At 42.5% G+C, this 19,665-nt stretch overlaps 2 protein-coding genes across 4 annotated transcripts in view; one reads left to right on the top strand and one right to left on the bottom strand.

Annotated features, from left to right (window-relative positions):
- RALYL (RALY RNA binding protein like) overlaps positions 1-19,665 on the top strand; it is a 1,540,715-nt gene that overhangs the window by 559,493 nt on the left and 961,557 nt on the right. The window lies entirely within an intron of this gene.
- On the bottom strand, positions 735-8,694 carry LOC143998368 (hemoglobin subunit alpha-3-like). Its single transcript, XM_077493961.1, has 3 exons — positions 8,600-8,694; positions 4,426-4,630; positions 735-987 (listed from the first exon to the last, which is right to left on the bottom strand). The coding sequence occupies exons 1-3, from the start codon at positions 8,692-8,694 to the stop codon at positions 865-867; spliced, it is 423 nt and encodes a 140-aa protein (XP_077350087.1). The 3' UTR covers positions 735-864.

The raw sequence follows: 19,665 nt of genomic DNA on the forward strand, positions 1-19,665 counted from the left end.
AAAGGGTAGCTACACCAAATATTGATTTGATTTAGATTTTTGTTTGCTCACTGTGCATCCCCTGGGGCAGGACCCAGGTCCCCAAACACTTTTTAGGACAGTAACTTGCATATTAGCCTTTAAAATTAGCACTTTAGATTTTGAACGTTGGAGTCCCATAGACTTTAATAGGGTTCTAAAGTTCATGCGAAGTATGCTATATAGTTTAGCAGCTCCGTCTAATCTTCTTTATACATTCAACAGACACCATAAGCCTTCAAAGACAGATTCGACCGTAATTCATGTGGATTTTCGGGCGAATGCAATTTTTGAACGAAAAACAAAATAAATAAAAACGAATTTCGGGAGTAACTAAATAAATGTATTTTTCGGACGAAAACAAAATTACGAAACAACATATTTCACTCTGCACATGTCTAAAAATTAATGCCAGACTTTAAAACCCATGCTCACTCTAAAACACAGTAGTTGATTGGGCAGATGTTTTTTTTTTTTTAATTACCCATAACCTGTTTTTTTTTTTTTTTTTAAAGACACAATTACCACATACAATATTTGTAATAATGTCAAATCATCAAGAACCAAACATAATAATGATACAGCTGAGGCAGAAACTAAAAATATATTGAGCTTTATTCAAGAGCACCAGATATATAAATGATGGACAATATAAGTAAACCATTGCAACTAGGTTGTAATTGAAATTAGCTTTATTCAAGAGCACCTGATATATAAATGATGGACAATATAAGTAAACCATTGCAACTAGGATGTAATTGAAATGGGCCCAAAGAATTCCCAATTGAACATTGTTATACTTTCTTTAATTGCTGATCTGGCCTATCATGTTGGATGGATTCATCTTTACTTGGAGGTGAGGACTGCAGAAATTATAGCAAAGAATTTTTCCCAGGCAGCCTGAACCTTAGGAGTGAAATCACCTGGGAAGTGAGAAGCCAAGACCACCCGGATAATATAAGACAGCAGCTGCAAAAGAGAAATAGAGAATATATATATATATATATATATATATATATATATATATATATATATATATATATATATATAAATATTTGTGTATTTAATAAGGTCAGTAATGTTCAAACTGCTTTAAATTAGGAATATTGCAATATGTACATTGTGTTTTTAATGCGATTCTAAAGGTAATTCTGAATTAATTTTACATAGCAATGCTTAATAAAAAAATACTCAGTTATAATCAGCATAATTCCAATTGTTGCATATACCGTAGCAGCCAGTTAGGCTTTATCTTTCAGAACCTAAGAATCAGATTGGTAACTAGAGAAAAGCTCCACAGTTGTTCCAATTTTAATACTAGGTCTATTGGAAAATTCCAGAAAAGTGGGGAAAGTACATACTAGATATTTTTTTTTAATTTAATGTATGCACAACACAGAGAAAAAAGTATTTTGCCCACAGGACTTGTAACCACCTAAGCCCCGAACCAATTTGCAGCAAAAGGACCAGGCCCTTTTTTGCGATACGGCACTGCAACGCTTTAACTGACAATTGCGCGGTCGTGCGATGTGGCTCCCAAACAAAATTGGCGTCCTTTTTTCCCCACAAATAGAGCTTTCTTTTGGTTTGATCACCTCTGCGGTTTTTATTTTTTGCGCTATAAACAAAAATAGAACGACAATTTTGAAAAAAATTTAATATTTTTTACTTTTTGCTATAATAAATATCCCCAAAAAATATATTAAAAAATTTTTTTTTTCCTCAGTTTAGGCCGATATGTATTCTTCTACATATTTTTGTTAAAAAAAATCGCAATTAGCGATTATTGATTGATTTACGCAAAAGTTATAGCGTTTACAAAATAGGGGATAGTTTTATAGCATTTTTATTAATATTTTGTTTTTTACTAGTAATGCCAGCGATCAGCGATTTTTATTGTGACTGCTACATTATGGCAGACACATTGGACATTTTTGACACATTTTTGGGACCATTGTCATTTATACAGCAATCAGTGCTATTTAAATGCACTGATTCCTGTGTAAACGACACTGGCAGTGAATGAGTTAACCACTAGGGGGCGAGAAAGGGGTTATGTGTGACGTCATGTGTTTTTTTATTGTAGGGGGCGTGGCCTGGCATGTGACGTCACTGATCGTCTTTCCCTATAATAGGGAACAGATGATTGGTGACAGCCACACTAGGAAGAACGGGGAAAGGTTTGTTTACACACAGACCTCTCCTCGTTCTTCAGCTGTGTGACCCGATCGCGGGACGCCAGCGGCGGTCTGTTGGTCCCACGGCCACGGTTGCGGACCGGGTCGGGAGCGTGCTGGCCGCGGCGCGCTCCCGACCATGGCTGGGCACTTGCAGAGCAACGTACTGGTACGTGCTTGTGCCCAGCCATGCCATTCTGCCGATGTATATGTGCAGGAGGCGGTCCTTAAGCAGTTAAATAGTCACACCTCAAACAATATCTATAAAAATATGAAAAATGTATTGACATATATTTAAAAACAAACATTGCACAGTAACTGTTTTAATAAGCATGACTAGTGTTACATCAAAATCACATAGAAAGAAATTAGTATATGGGACCTAGAGGCATCATATAGATACTACCATCGATCTGAAGCAACTGTGCGACTGGTCTCGACGTGATTGATGATGGTATCTATATGGTGCCTCTAGGTCCCACATACTAATTTCTTTCTATGTGATTTCTATGTAACTCTATGTAACTCTAGTGCTTATTAATACAGTTACTGTGCAATGTTTGTTTTTAAATGTATGTCAATACATTTTTCATATTTTTATATTGTATGAAAGTCCCATGGGCAAAATATTTTTTCTCTGTGTTATGCATACTAATTTGGGACTGAGACACTACCTCAGCCCTTTCTGCACCAGCTCTACTTCTCTGTCTTAATTTATTGATTATCTCTTAAAGGTTACAGAGCAAACTTATTCTCTTAAAATGAAAGTATTTTGTGGAAGATGCTCTAAATCAGGGGGGGGCTTACTACTGTACCTTACCTAGCTATTGTGTTTACTCTCTGCCTTTAATACCTTCCATGTTAGTGACCCACAATAAATATGCATATCAAGAGTTTTGGCTTCACATTTTACTGATTAAGAAAAAATTGAATTAAGAAAATAATGATGGCAGGCCAAAGGCTAACATTTTTAGAGAGGTCAGTAATAACATCCTCTATATTTATGTCATAACAATTTTCCTAAAAACTGTCATAGCATTCCAAGTATATTTACTACTTAAAGTATGACCTTTAACCACTTGGTGTCCGCGCTATAGCCAAATGACGGCCACATCGCGCACCTGAATTTCCGAGAGGCCGTCATATAATGTCCTCCCCTTTGCACACTCCCCGTGCGCCCCCTGCAGGGTGTGCGCAGCGTGCGCTGTGATCACTGAGTCACTAAGACTCAGGTGATCACAGATCCAAGTAAGGGGCCGATCACTGCCCCTTACCACGTGACGGCTGACCACGTGATGTAAACAAAAGCTCGGTAATCGATCACTGGCTTATGTGCAAGGGACGTCGGTCCCTTGCACATCTGCCTCATCTGTGCCCACAATTACCACCTGCCAGTGCCACCTATCAATGCCCATGAGTGCCACCTAACAATGCCCACAAGTGCCACCTATCAATGTCCACCAGTGGTGCTAATCAGTGGCTCATCAGTGCCACCTAGCAGTGCTGCCTATCAGTGTAACCTACCAGTGCTGATCAGTGCCCATTATTGCCACCCATCAGTGCCCATCACTGCCACCCTCCCATTCCCCCTCACTGCCACCTATCAGTGCCACCTATTAATGCCCCTTTTCAGTACCTACCAGTGCCACCTATAAATGCCCTTCAGTGCCACCTCTCAGTGCACACCAGTTCTGCCTATCAGTGCCCATCAGTGCTGCTTATCAGTGCCCATCAATGCAGCCCATCGATGCTCATCAGTGCCATCAGTGCAGCCTATTGGTGCCCATCAGTGCAGCCTCATCAGCGTACACCAATGAAGGACAAAAAGGACCTGTTTGCAAAATTTTATAACAAAATATTAAAAAAATTAAAAATGTAAAAAATTATTTTAAATTTTTTTTAACAAAAAATAAAAATTGCAGAGGTGATCAAATACCACCAAAAGAAAGTTCTATTTATGGGAAAAAAATGATAAAACTGACATTTGGGTACAGTGTTGTATGGCTGCACAATTGTCATTCAAAGTGCATCAGCGCTGAAAGCTGACAACTGGTCTGGGCAGGAGGGGGGTTTAAGTGCCCAGTAAGCAAGTGCTTAAATATTAGCATCAAAACTGAGGCCCGCCAGAGTATCAATACTATATAATGCTGCAAACACCTAAACTCAATGTGTTTTGTCCACCTGAATCAAGTTATCTTATTATTGTATAATAACATTCAGTGGTACTCACAGCAAAATTTCCTGGACCCACTCTTAGGTTGTAGGCATGCAGGTCACTGAGGGAGGACAGGTTGCCAGCAAGGTCATCCAGGTGATGGGCTGCACCTACTAGAGCATTCATAATTTTTCCACCATGTGTCTTGAGATCAGCAGAGCCAGGAGTCAGGTCATAGTGGATGAAATGAATTTTGGTTTGGGGGAAGCTAAGAAAAAGCCTAACAGAAAATAAAATGACTGCAGCAGTTAGTATATGAAAAATGATGCATTGCACAGTAAATGAAATGAATATACTGTATATAGAAACACTGGGAAAGCAACGTTTGTATTATTTTGCTGTTAAGTCTAGCAAACAAACCTTACTGTCCTTCAAGAAATGTAAATGATCTCCTTGTTTTATGACTTTATGGAATCTATTTGCAAACAAATGCTATATAATGTGTGATACATAAAATATCAGTAATAGAAATCACTAATTGCTTACATCTTTCTATCAATTATCATTTAAGCTTATCTCAAGTCTGAAAATGTTTAGTTTTGAAGAGTTGAAACAGGTTGTAATGTCAGCTAATAGTCTCTTAGATCTTTAGAGGCCATACACATGGCTAGTAGAACTGAATTGACTTAGGCTGGATTCACACCTATGCATTTTTCGTGCTTTTTGCATTTTGCAGATTTGCACTACAGAACATGTTCCATAGGAAACCGTGTTAAATGGACTGTAGTTAAAATCTGCAAAATGTAAAAAGCACTTAAACTGCATAGGTGTGAATCCAGCCTTATTCCATGTGGTAGTTGTTTGTCAGTTTTGGTAAATTAGCCTAAGAATGTCTGTGCTGTTACATTATTTATCCAGTTGAAAATGTACACTGTAATAATCTATATACAAAATAACCATGAATAAAATAACTTTACCTAGTTAAAAGCCTCAGCACCAAGATTACTGGCCTGAGAGGCAATCTTGCCAATCAGGGAAAGCACAGCAGCCTTCTCGCTAGCAGATTCATTGGGGGTTATTTACAAAAGGCAAATCCACTTTGCACTACAAGTGCAGTCACTGTAAATCTGAGGGGTAGATCAGAAATGAGTGGAAGCTCTGCTGATTTTATCATCCAATCATGTGCAAAAATTATGTTTTTTATTTTCCTTGCATGTCCCCCTTGGATTTAAAGCGACTGCACTTCCAAGTGCACTTGCAGTGCACTTGTAGTGCAAAGTGGATTTGCCTTTCGTAAATAACCCCCATTGTGATGATTGGGAATTGGTGCAGTAAGTTAGATCAGTTTGCCAACTTTAGAAAGGTTCACATTAACCGGTTCCCGACCAGCGCACGCCGATGTACGTTGGCAGAATGGCATATTGGCATACAGGTACGTCCAATCTTCAATGCCGCCCTGCCACCACGAGCGCACCGCCGGCGGCGTGCTTGCGTGCCGGTCGGGACCCCTGTGAGTCCGGTCGTGGTTCCCGCGGGCTTGATCGCCGTGGGCATACCCGCGATCGTCTCACGGGACGGCTGAATGGAGGAAATGCTGTGTAAACAGCATTTCTCCATTCTGCCTAGCAACTAGTGACGCTGATCTCTGCTCCATGTGATTGGAGCAGAGATCAGTGTTCACTAAATGAAAGCCCAACCCCCCCACAGTTAGTAACACATCCCTAGGAACACTTAACCCCTACACTGCCACCCACTGGTTAACCCCTTCACTGCCAGTGTCATTTACACAGGAATCACTGCATTTATATAGCAGTGATTACTGTATAAATGACAATGGTCCCAAAAATTTGCCAAAAATGTCCGATGTGTCCGCCACAATGTCGCAGTCACAATAAAAATCGATGATCACCGCCATTACTAGTAAAAAAAATAATAATAAAATATTATTAATAAAAATGCCATAAAACTATCCCTATTTTGTAAACGCTATAACTTTTGCGCAAACCAATCAATAATCACGATTTTTTTTCCCAAAAATATGTAGAAGAATACGTATTGGCCTAAACTGAGGGAAAAATTTTTTTTTTTATATATTTTTGGGGAATATTTATTATAACAAAAAGTAAACAATAATGCATTTTTTCAAAATTGTCGCTCTATTTTTGTTTATAGCGCAAAAAATAAATACCACCAAAAGAAAGCTCTATTTGTGGGAAAAAAAGGACGTCAATTTTGTTTGGAAGCCATGTCGCACGACCGTGCAATTGTCAGTTAAAGCAACGCAGTGCCGAATCGCAAAAAGTGGTCTGGTCTTTGACCAGCAAAATGGTCCGGTCTGTAAGTGGTATAATACCATTCACAGTGGTCAAGTTGTATTCCTATTGGCCAAAATGACATACCACCCTTTAAAATGGACTTATCTTTTGAACCATACATGCTGTATTTGCTGATACAGGGTAAACATTTTATAACTATATATTGATTACAAAGCATATACACTAATTTTGTGTTTACTGAGCTTTTGCAAATTATTGCAGTTTACTGCATTACATTACATGGCATTCCACATATATTTTAAATGTATTTAAACCTATAGCCTTTACAAGTTACAAAGAATGGTTATGATTGTTTTCATTAATGTTGTATCTCTTCCACTCTTCTGGGAGTCAAGAATACCAGGCAAGTATAGATTTCACAGAAAAAGCCCACACATACCTTGACTATCAATTCCACTCTATATTTGGTACTCCCAAAGGTTAATCATATTTCCTTTCTGGAAATATATAAAAATATATATATACAGTATTATCCACACTAAAGCATGTTGCAGAGAAACACGGGCTAAATCCACATGATTTTTTAGTTTATTTTCAGGTGTAACTTAAAGCAAAATGTCATCCAAAAGGGAGCCGATATCTAGTTTTGACAGGTAACCATTCCCCATTTCCAATTTGACTGCCTAGGTGACTGTTCTAGTTCTGCCTAGTTCTTCCTGCCCTCCCTGCCTACAACCTCTTGGTACATTCACAGGTCCCAGGAGGCTGGGGGACAAGTCAGATAGCACAGCGTGGCTCGTGCATTTATAATGGGGAGCTGACTGTGAAACCACAAGGAATCACAGCCAGGTTCCCACAGTAAACATGCTAGCCGATTTTTATTTTTATTGCGGGAACACTGAATAATTACAATGAATGTCTGTTGTCCATTGGGTGTCAGAGAAGGATAGATGGAGGTCTTCTTCCCACTTTAGCATAGGGGGGTGTCTTAACAAAAAATTGTGTCTCCATCTGCACCCATGACCTATGGACATCATTTTTGTTTGGCTATCTGCTGCTCACTGTAGGGATGCCAGCCACACACACTGGTTAAGATGGATTTAACGCGTCGGTTGGTTCCGAGTGCAGTACGTCGCCCCACACACCACATCCGCTGTGCGTGGTGATGCCGTGCACTCCATTAGAGGGATACTTTATATCAACACTATGTTAAGTTTATGTTTGTGCATTCCTTGAGCCCAAAAAGTCAAAATTTTTAAGAGGAGTTTCTCCTCTATATTGTACTAGGGGTGTGGCCTTTATAAATCAGACTTCAAAACTCTCTTCCAATCATATCTTTCTCTGCATGAAGGGAAAAAAAAGCTTCAACTAGCTGCCCCCCCCCAAACACTTTCTTGAGTCCTACATTGATCCAGCACTGTGCCCAGCTTTGGTTCTTTTCTCCCTGCTAACACTAGCTGTACTGATAGTAACTAGAGCCATTGGCTCTTGCTGCTGTCAGTCAAATCTTGCAAGGAGAAAGTTGGAACTGGGATAAGCCACGCTGTGTGTGTCTATGGACATACACAGCCTTACTCAGGAGCAAGCCCACATGTGTGCTCCCATAGCAAGCAGCTTGCTATATTGGTACATGCAGAAGAAGTGTAGCAGAGAGCACAGGTGTGGACACCAGAAATGGAGGAATTGGTAAGTATAAACCTTTTTTTTTATGTTAGGAATTTTTTTTTTTTTTTACTTTACAACACTTTACCTCAACCTAAAAATGTTTAGTTTTGTAGAGTGGAGACAGGATATGAATTCAGTAGCTTTTTGAAAAGGATTGGAATGACTTATTCCATGTAATAAGCAGCTATTTGTCAGTGTAACTAATTTCATTAGCCTAAAAATTCATGTGCTGTTACATTATACAGATAGTTGAAAATCTACAATGTTATATGCTATATAAAATATAACCAAGAATAATAGAACCTTACCTTGTCAAAGCCTCAGCACCCAGATCACTGGCCTTGGGGGAAATTTTGCCCACCAAGGAAAGCACACCAGCCTTCTCGCTAGCAGACAGACGCATCGTGGTGATCAGGAGATGGTGCAGGAAGCCTTAGACCAGCTTGGCTACTAAAAGAAAGAAAGATCCAACAATAACCACAACAAACTGAAAATCTCACTAGCTTTTAAATCATTGGGATACCATTTAGAAAGGTAAGATGCATTCCTATTGGCTGAAAACTAAACGTGCACGTTTTATGTGCTGACACAGGGAAAGCATCTCATTACTAAATGTTGATTACAACGCATATACACTCCTTTTGTGTTTACTGAGCTATTGCTTATCATTACAGTTGAATGCAATAAAGTACATGTCGTTAGTGATATAATTTCAATGTACTCAATTAGATAGCATTTACAAGTTGAAAATTATAGCTTTGATTGTTTTAATTCATTTTATCTCATCTCCACCCTTCTGGGGGTTAAGAATACTAGTTAAGTAAATTTTTAATAGAAAATGTTCACAAATTCCTGGACTATTATAATTCCACTCCATATTTGTTACTTTGAAAGACCATGTTTTTTTTTTTTTTTTTTTTATAATGAATTATTTTCAATACTAAAGCATACTGCAGAAAAACACTGGCTAATTGCACATGGTTTTTGAGTTTATTTTTGTGTGTGACTTAAATATAATGGGACACTGTTTTATACAGATGCACTCATGCATGGGCCTTGCATTGTAGGTAAGCTAGAACAACAGCATTTTATTATCGAAATTTCAAAGGCGCTCAGACCAACTTTCCCAAGATACCAGACAGGAATGGACCACTCACAACTTACAATATGAAGCCAAAAAAAAAAAAAGTTAGACAAAAAAATAGCACAAGATCAACCACCCCACATGTGCCATAAATTAACAAGTGTGAGGCTATGAATAACAGCAGTGACTTTGTGTATGTCTTATTACACCTTAAACCCCCTGATTTTACTAAAACCTAATTCAAATTGGTGACCTATATTTTGTTTAATGGCAAAACAGACTATTGCCAAAGCCTGGAAAAAACTGTTTGTTTCCTTTAAGGAAGTTTGTCAGTGGATAGACTGTTTTTTTTTATCAATGAGAAACTGACCAGCATTCCACTGGACACACAAAAAAAATTCTCCCAGATATGGACCCCGCGAATACAATATGCCCATCCATCACTGTCAACAGAGAGCTATGACTCATTATAGTAGTCGAGATTTGTGGTGCTGATTTTGGGCATTCTCAACATTTATCTGCCAGGTAAAGGGAAGACCTACCCTGAACTTAATTCTAAATGTGAAAGAGATACATTTAGTGCTACACATTTCTTGGGATTAATGAAAAGGCCAGAGAAGGTTGCAAAGTCATCAAGTATTGGCTTTAGGTTAGGGCCTGATACTTGTGGCAATAAAAGAAATAGGAGGATATCATCCGCGAATAGACACATTTTGTGTTAAAATCCCCCTACTTCAATACCCGTTATGGTGGGATCTGATCTGATCCATTGGGCAAGTGGCTCTATAAGAAGTGCAAATAACAGGGGTGAAAGCGGACACCCATGCCTAGTGCCCCTTTCAATATTAAAGATATCAGATTTATAACTTGCATATTTAACATATGCTTTAGGTTTATTATATAGTGCCCTGATCCAGTAAGTAATATTTGGGCCAAAACTCCACTTCGCAGGTAGGACCAGGATATAGAATCAAAAGCCTTTTGAATATCAAGTGAGAGAAAGCAGGAGGAAATGCAACATGTTTTGTCAATTTGTGCTAAAAGAACTGCTCGGCATACATTATCGCCTGCTTGTCGTGTTGGCATAAAGCCAACTTGATCATGATTGATCACGAAGTGTGCCAATGAATCTACTTAGACAGGATTCTAAGATGCAAGAATTTTGATATCAAGATTTAGCATTGATATAGGTCGGTAGTTAGTACAAAAAGTATCATTGGAATGGGGTTTGGGAATCATACATATGATCACAAATAAGGATTCTTGTCTAAATGATTTATTTTCGAGTAAATTATTGATTGCCTCTGCCAATATAGGGGAAATAGAGTCTGAAAAGGTGCAGTAGTATAATGCAGAATAACCATCTGGTCCTGGTATTTTATTAATTTTCAACTCTTTGATGACCTTTTCTACTTCCGCTGCCGTGATAGGTATCTCAAGTTGTGTTTTGTGTGAAACAGTTAATTCAGGTAGGTTAATTTGTGAGAAGAAGGAATCTGCTTTGTTTGAATTGAATGTATTTGAGTCCGTGTATAGTGTATTTAAGTGAGAATGAAATTTGTGAACGATTTTAAGGGGGTTGCTTGTATATATGTTTTTAAATAGTTTTAATCGAATTGGTTTAAATTAGTTATTTATAGATCTGAGTCCCCTCGCCAGGTATGTGCCTGGTTTGTTAGATTTCATGAAGAAAGCATGTCTGGAATGACGCAGTAATTTATCAGATGATTCTGTAAGAAATAAATTATATTCCAGGCGTTCCTTCTCTAAATTATTTTTAGTAGTTTGATTAGAATTGCTTTGGAAAGCTAAGGAAAAGGAGTTAAATTGTGTTTCTAATTTGCGTGCAAGATTTCTGCGTTCTCTATTGAGTATTCCATACAGCTGCTGAAGTGTTCCCCTCAAGACCGGTTTATGTGCTTCCCACAATGTTATTGGGGAAATTTCTGTTGAATGTTAAATATTCTTTCAGAGCATGTTCAATTTTGTGACAATATAAAGGGTTTTTAAGTAATATCTCTGGTAAATACCATGTTTTATCTTGTGCTTTAGGTATGGTTGATGCAATAGTTGTTAGGACTGCATTATGGTCAGACCATGGGATGGGGATTATATTTGATGAGAGAATCTCAGGTATCATTCCTGTGGTTAGGAAAATGTGGTCAAAAGGACTGAAAGTTTAGTGAGGGTGTAAAAGTAGGTGTAATTTCTTTTTGTTGGATTATTCTCTCTCCATGAATCAATTAAATTGTGTTTGGAAAGGAGTTGAGAGAGAGAGATATTTTAGAGTGGTTATGGGGTGGAGTATATGGTGTTTTGTCCAGAAATGGTAGGAGAACCTGGTTGGAATCACCACATACAATGATTGTTCCCAGTCTATGTGCATTAATTACTTGTAATAGATGTGTTAAGAATGGAATCGGCTGTTTGTTAGGTGCATAATAAGAAACCACAGTTATTTCTGTGTCCAAAATGTGTCCCGTAAGGATTAGATATCTTCCATCTGAATCCTTAATTTCCAAATGAATTGTGGAAAGCCACAAGAGTTCCACTTTGTTTGGTATTGGCCGAGGCAGTGAATATTTGTGGATAGGATGAACTAAAAAATGTATTGATTTTACTGTAAAATTAGTCTCTTGCAGGCACACAATGTGTGCATTTTTTGCTTAGAATGACCTAAACTCTTTAGTGTATTTCTGTGGTACATTGAGTCCCTGTATGATCAGGGATAAAATGTTTAAGGGGGCCATGGTAGCTGAGTCAATAGGCAGCACTCACCCGTTGTTCCAACCTGACGATTTCTCGACTCAAACCATACGGACTTGAAAAGGGAAAAAATAAAGAAAGATCCAGTGTTATCTACATTAGGAAAGAAGAAAAAGACAGATAAGTTTACATTACCTAAGCTTAATAATATAATATGAAGGTATTCAAAATGTACCCGTGGTAAAGGGTAAAACCCCCCAAGAGGGGACAAGAGGCCCTCGTCAAGTCCCCCCATATTAAGGGAGGGGATCCCAGAAAGACTAGGTGAGGCACATGGAACTTCCGTAAATACGAGAACCACTTTGTTAAAAAAGAAACAAAAAATATAAATTAAAAAGAAAAAAAAAACACTTTTTGCATCGCTAGGATGCATGTTTATAGCCCTTATGGCTTAATGAAAGTATTATCTATTTTCTATAATAGGTTTTCCAAGAAAATTTTTTAAAAAATTAAGTTTATTAAATTCCTGCAATATTTGAAAGAGTAGTCTATCTAATCTAAAAAAGGTAAACGGGATATGTCTTTTATCAAAAACTTAGACTTCTCTAAAACTTTGTTTCTAAAGCCTATATAAATACATCAACCCTAGAAATAAATTGTATCTTTTCAGTCATGAATGAGTCTCCTTATTTGTTTAAAGCGGGAGTCCACCGGGACTCCGCGTTTTTTTTTTTTTTTTAAAAGCCAGCAGCTACAAATACTGCAGCTGCTGACTTTTAAAATAGTCACATTTACCTGTCCAGCGCGCCCGTGATGTCGGCACCCGAAGCCGATCGCTAGGTCGTCTGTCGGGTCCTGCCGCCGCCATCTTGGGTATGGGAATCAGGAAATGGAGCCTTTCGGCTTCATTTCCCGGTTCCCTACTGCGCATGCGCGAATTGCGCTGCGCAATAAGGACGCTCCCCGCTGCCTCTGGGAGCTGTGTGTTTCCCAGCAGGCAGCGGGGCACTTGCGGGAAGGGGCGGGCACTTGCGGAAAGGGGCGTAAGTTACGCCCCTTTCCGCAGAGAGCTGTCCCGGAAGTGGGTGCAGTTACCTGGATTATCCAGGTAACTGCACCCCCCTCCCCCCTGAAAGGTGCCAATTGTGGCACCGGAGGGGGGGAGGGATCCGATGAGCGGAAGGTCCACTTTAGGGTGGACCTCCGCTTTAATGATAATATTATGCAACTCTAGGTTGCAAGTAGTAAAGGAGAGCTCTTTTAACCATTCTATTTAGGTAAAGAGAAAATAAACTTTGTTTCATATATTGGAGATAGCTGATGAAAATTAAGTTCCCATGTGATTGTGCTCAGCATATTCAGGTGTAACCTTAGTAGGGGATTTCCCCTGACCCATAATGTATTCTATTCATAGGATACAGGTGCAGGCTGCAATTATGGGTCAAATGAGCGTAGTTAATGAGTTCAGTATGTTATAGTTCCTCTGGGAACATATCTCCCATATTAGCTTATAACTGTATTTCTTAACCACTTTCAGACCGGACCATTTTGCTGGTCAATGACCAGAGGTCTTTTTACAATTTGGCACTGCGCTGCTTTAACTGGTAATTGCACGGTCATGCAATGTTGTACCCAAACAAAATTTGCGTCCTTTTCTTCCCACAAATAGAGCTTTCTTTTGATGGTATTTGATTGCCTCTGCGATTTTTATTTTTTGCGATATAAACGTAAAAAGACCGCAAATTTTGAAAAAAAAATGATATTTTCTACTTTTTGTTATTAGAAAAATCCAATAAACTCAATTTTATTCATACATTTAGGCCAAAATGTATTCAGCCACATGTCTTTGGTAAAAAAAAAGTCAATAACTGTATATTTATTGGTTTGCGCAAAAGTTGTCACATCTACAAACTAAGGTACGTTTTCTGGAATTTACGCAGCTTTTAGTTTACGACTCATTTCTTGAGGTGCTAAAATGGCAGGGCAGTACAAAACCCCCCCAAATGACCCCATTTTGGAAAGTAGACCCCCTAAGGAAATTGATAAGTGGCATGTTGAGCCCATTGAATATTTTATTTTTTTGCCTCAAGCGATTGAATAATGACAAAAAAAATTTTTTTTTTTTTTTACACAAAGTTGTCACTAAATGATATATTGCTCACACATGCTATGGGCATATGTGAAATGACACCCCAAAATAAATTCTGCTGCTTCTCCTGAGTACGGAGATACCACATATGTGGGACTTTTTGGGAGCCTAGCCGCGTACGGGGCCCCGAAAACCAAGCACCGCCTTCAGGCTTTCTAAGGGCGTTACAGTTTTGAAGGCCATAAAATGCCAAGATGGCACAAACCCCCCCAAATGACCCCATTTTGGAAAGTAGACACCCCTAAATTTAGGGGTACACTAGTGAGACTAGGTAATAAATGGCGGGTGCCCTGAAACTAAAAAAAAATAACTAACCAACCAGCGTCACCTGTAACAGTTATATGGTGATCACTGGTGAAAGGGTTAACTAGGGGGCAATCAGGGGGCTTTATGCGGTAGTATATGGGGGTTCCTGGCGCTTTAAAAAGCTTTGGCGAACCTAAATACCTACCTGCCTAACTAGCGTCACCTGTGACACTAATACAGCGATCAGAAAAACGATCGCTTATTAGGCTGGGTTCACACTGGAGCGATGCGGGAACGCCACGAATCCGCGGCGGGTTCCCGCATCGCATGCCTCCCGGCGGCAGTTCACACTGCCCTATGCGAACTGCTGGGAGTGTCAGTGAAATGTTAATGACACCCCCAGATCAGTTCGCATATCGCAGTGCGATCTGCAAACTCGGATCGCATGGTGTGAACACCCATGCGATCCGATTCTGCTGCGGACCAAAAAAAGGGTCCCGTGCGAGTTTGCGGCGGGTGCGGCGGGTGCGACGCGAATTCAGCTATACTATCTGTATGGCTGAACTCGAATCGCACAGAGATCGGATGTGATTTGCACTGCAGTGCGGTGCGAATCACATCCGTTCTCATAAACCGCTGCAATGTGAACCCAGCCTTAGTGACACTGGCGACGGGGGGTGATCACGGGGTTAAACCTTTATTGGGGGGGTTAGGGGGGTACCTTAGAACTAAAGGGGGCTAACCCTAACTGCCCTAACAGTTATTACAGTCACAAATGACACCCGCCGGGTGATCAGTAGTGATGGACGAACTTCCGACGGGACGTTTCGCGAACGCGAAACGCGAACGGGCACAAACGTTCGCGAAAACGACCGTTCGCCGCGGGCTCCATTGACTTCAATGGGAGGCGAATTTCGCAAACCTTTAGGTCGAATTTGCGGCCACGGGGTAATTATTAGGGGGTAGCACGTAGTCCCACCACCTGGACAATAGCATAATACATGTATGAGGTGAATTTGGGATCGATAACTACAAGCATTTTTTTTTTATTTGGGAAATTGTTCTGACAATTCAGGACTATGGAGCTAATGAAGGCAATGGAGGAGAGGGAAGGTCAGGGACCAGGGTAGGCAAACAAGAGGGTGCAGGAGATACAGAGCACTGACAGCAGCACCGTAATACAGAGCACTGACATCAGCACCGTGACATACAGCGCTGACAGCAGCTCCGTGACATACAGCGCTGACAGCAGCTCCGTGACATACAGCGCTGACAGCAGCTCCGTGACATACAGCGCTGACAGCAGCTCCGTGACATACAGCGCTGACAGCAGCTCCGTGACATACAGCGCTGACAGCAGCACCGTGACATACAGCGCTGACAGCAGCTCCGTGACATACAGCGCTGACAGCAGCTCCGTGACATACAGCGCTGACAGCAGCTCCGTGACATACAGCGCTGACAGCAGCTCCGTGACATACAGCGCTGACAGCAGCTCCGTGACATACAGCGCTGACAGCAGCACCGTGACATACAGCGCTGACAGCAGCTCCGTGACATACAGCGCTGACAGCAGCTCCGTGACATACAGCGCTGACAGCAGCTCCGTGACATACAGCGCTGACAGCAGCTCCGTGACATACAGCGCTGACAGCAGCTCCGTGACATACAGCGCTGACAGCAGCTCCGTGACATACAGCGCTGACAGCAGCTCCGTGACATACAGCGCTGACAGCAGCTCCGTGACATACAGCGCTGACAGCAGCTCCGTGACATACAGCGCTGACAGCAGCTCCGTGACATACAGCGCTGACAGCAGCTCCGTGACATACAGCGCTGACAGCAGCACCGTAAGCAGCCCCAGGAGGAAGTCAGCACAGCACAGGGATGGTGTGATCCCCTCATAATAAGAACCCCCAGGAGGAAGTCAGCACAGCACAGGGATGGTGGGAGCCCCTCATAATAAGAACACCCAGGAGGAAGTCAGCACAGCACAGGGATGGTGGGAACCCCTCATAATAAGCAGCCCCAGTAGAAATATGACACCGCTCAACCTCTTCAAAGAGGAGGGTAGGGGCATATAGTACGGTGTGCTTTTTTGGGTCAGGGAAGTGAGCCAAATGAATTAAGAAGGTCTGTGTGCTTGATTCCAAAAATTGTTTATAGACATATACATGGTCTACTGATCACATGTGTTGAATTCCTCCGAGATCCATGCCTCATTCATTTTTAGAAATGTGAGGTAGTTAACACTGTGGTGAGCTAGGCGAGTACGCTTATCGGTCACAATCCCCCCTGCTGCGCTGAACGTCCTTTCGGACAGGACACTGGATGAGGGGCAAGCCAACAGTTCGATTGCAAATTGGGCAAGCTCTGGCCAGAGGTCAAGCCTGCCCACCCAGTAGTCTAGGGGTTCATCACTCCTCAGAGCGTCCACATCGGCCGTTAACCCAATGTAGTCGGACACCTGACGGTCTAGGCGTTCCCTGATGCTGGATCCGGATGACACCTGTCGATGGGTCGGCTGAAAGAATGACCTCATATCCGAAGTCACCAACACATCTTCAAACCGGCCTCTTCTTGCAGGCGCTGTTGGATTGGTACCCGCAAATCCTTCTCTGGGAGTGGGAATTGCTCCTCTGCCAGCGCACGCAAAAGCAGAATGCAGCATTTCTCGAAGCAAGGCCTGGAAGTGCTGCATTCTGACAGCCCTCTGCGACGGCGGTAACATTTCCGCCATTTTGTGTTTGTACCGGGGGTCTAAGTACGTTGCCACCCAGTACTGGTCCTTGACCCTCATGCTTTTTATACGGGGGTCCCTATTAAAACACTGGAGCATGAAGGCCCCCATTTGCACTAAAGTGGAAGCGGTGTGGTGGCCTGGCTCCTGCTCATCATCCAGGATAATGTCGTCCTCTTCATTCTCCTCTCCCCATCCTCGCACAACAGGGATCCCAGAAAGGTTTAAAGCATGCTCTTCTTGCTCCTGCTCATCCGCCCCGGCACCATCCTCCTCTGACTCCTCATCAGACTCCTGTTGTTGACTTGTCTCAGATAGAGTAGCCCCCCCTGGGAATTCATCCAGCATTGCGACTTCCTCATCTTCCCGCTCCTGCTCCTCCACAGCCTGATCAATGACACGACGCAATGCACGCTCCAGAAAGAAGGCATAAGGTACCATGTCACTGATGGCGCCATGGCTGCGACTGACCAGTTTGGTGATCTCCTCAAATGGCCGCAGAAGTCTGCATGTGTCGCGCATGAGCAGCCACTGGCGCGGTGAAAAAAAACCCAGCTCCCCAGAACCGTTTCTTTCGCAGAGTTCATACAGGTAGACGTTAACTGCACGTTTCTGCTGGAGCAGCCTATCAAGCATATAGAAGGTTGAGTTCCATCGCGTCGGGCAATCGCAAATAAGACGTCTGACCGGCAGATGGTGTCGCCGCTGAATGTCAGCAAGGCGAGCCATGGCCGTGTAAGATCTTCTGAAATGGGCCGAGATTTTCCTTGCCTGCCGCAAGATGTCCTGGACCCCAGGGTATTTGACAAGGAATCGCTGCACGACCAAGTTTAAGACGTGTGCCATGCACGGCACGTGCGTGATTTTGCCCTGTTTCAATGCGCTAAGCAGATTGGCACCGTTGTCACACACCACTTTACCAACTGTCAAATTGAGCGGTGTTAGCCACTCATCTGCCTGTGAACGCAAAGCTGAAAGGAGTGCCGGGCCAGTGTGGCTCTTTGCTTCCAGGCACAACAGACGCAGCACGGCATGGCAACGTCTCACCTGGCATGTGGAATAGGTTCTGGGGAGCTTGGGCGGTGCAGTGGAAGAGACGCTAGCAGCGGAAAAGGAGGAGGCAGCTGAGGAGGAGAGGGAGGAGGATGGAGTAGGAGGAGGAGAAGAAGAGTCAGGCCTGCATGCAATCCGTGGCGGTAAAACCAAATCTACACGGGTGCCACGGGTTACATGCTTGACGGCCGTCAGAAGGTTCACCCAGTGGGCAGTAAAACTGATATACCTTCCCTGCCCGTGTTTGCTAGACCACGTGTCTGTGGTCAGATGTATCTTGGCACCGACACTGTGTGCCAGAGATACATTCACTTGCCGCTGAACATGGCCATATAGCTCTGGGATGCCCTTCTCTGAGAAATACTTCCTTCCTGGGACCTTCCATTGTGGTGTTCCAATGGCCACAAATTTGCGAAAGGCCTCCGAGTCCACCAGTTTATATGGCAGTAGTTGGCGGGCTATGAGTTCTGACAAGCCAGCCGCCAACCGTTGGGCAAGAGGGTTATCCGGCGTCATCATTTTTTTACGCTCAAACATTAGGCCCACGGAAGCCTGCCTTTTTGCAGAAAAATGTGAGCTTGGCGTGATGGAAGGTGGAGTGGAGGACAATTGTGAGGAGAGAGGAGAAGGAGAAGTAGAAGACGAGGCTGGACGGTGAGAGCCTGCAGTGTGGCTTTGTGTGTTCCGTTGCTCCCACTGGGCTCGGTGATGGCTGCTCATGTGCCTTCTTAAGGCGGTCGTCCCTAGGTGAGTATTGGGCTTACCGCGACTAACGCGTTGACTGCAAAGATTGCAGATGGCAACGCTATTGTCAGCAGCGGACACGTTAAAAAAAGCCCACACTGCGGAGCCATGTGCCGGTGTCCTGGGAGCGCCAGATGTGACCGTACATGGTCGATGACTCGCTCCTGATACATTTGCAGTCTGCTTTGTCCCTGCTGTGCAATGTAAGTCATTGCTGCTTCTCCTCCCTATCTGCTGGTCCATATCTCCCTCTGAACTCCCCTCCTCTTCCTCTCTTGTGGGCACCCACGTGACATCACTAGACACGTCATCATCAACGTCACCTTCCCCACCGCTATAAGTAGAGTAGGCAGCAACACCGGGGACCAACCTCCTCCTTGGGCTGATCTGGGTACTGGCGTCAGACTGCTGAGTAGCGCTTGTTGCTACCTCCTCTTCCTGATCCAATACCAAGAGTGGCTGCGCATCAGAAATGTCCTCTTGATATGGATCGGAAAATAATTCCAGTGACTCAAGCGGAAGGTATGTGGTGGTGGTGGTGGTGGTCGTGTTGTTGGTGGTAGTGTCTTTGGGGGTGCACATAGCAGAGAGTGAAGAAGAGGGTGCAGATCGAGAGGATGAGGAGGGTGCAGAAGAGTAAGGCTGAGCGAGC

Source organism: Lithobates pipiens, unplaced genomic scaffold (assembly GCF_037356315.1).
Source record: "Lithobates pipiens isolate NorthernLeopardFrog02 unplaced genomic scaffold, aLitPip1_a1.2 Scaffold_19, whole genome shotgun sequence".
In the NCBI taxonomy this organism is placed as follows: domain Eukaryota; kingdom Metazoa; phylum Chordata; class Amphibia; order Anura; family Ranidae; genus Lithobates; species Lithobates pipiens.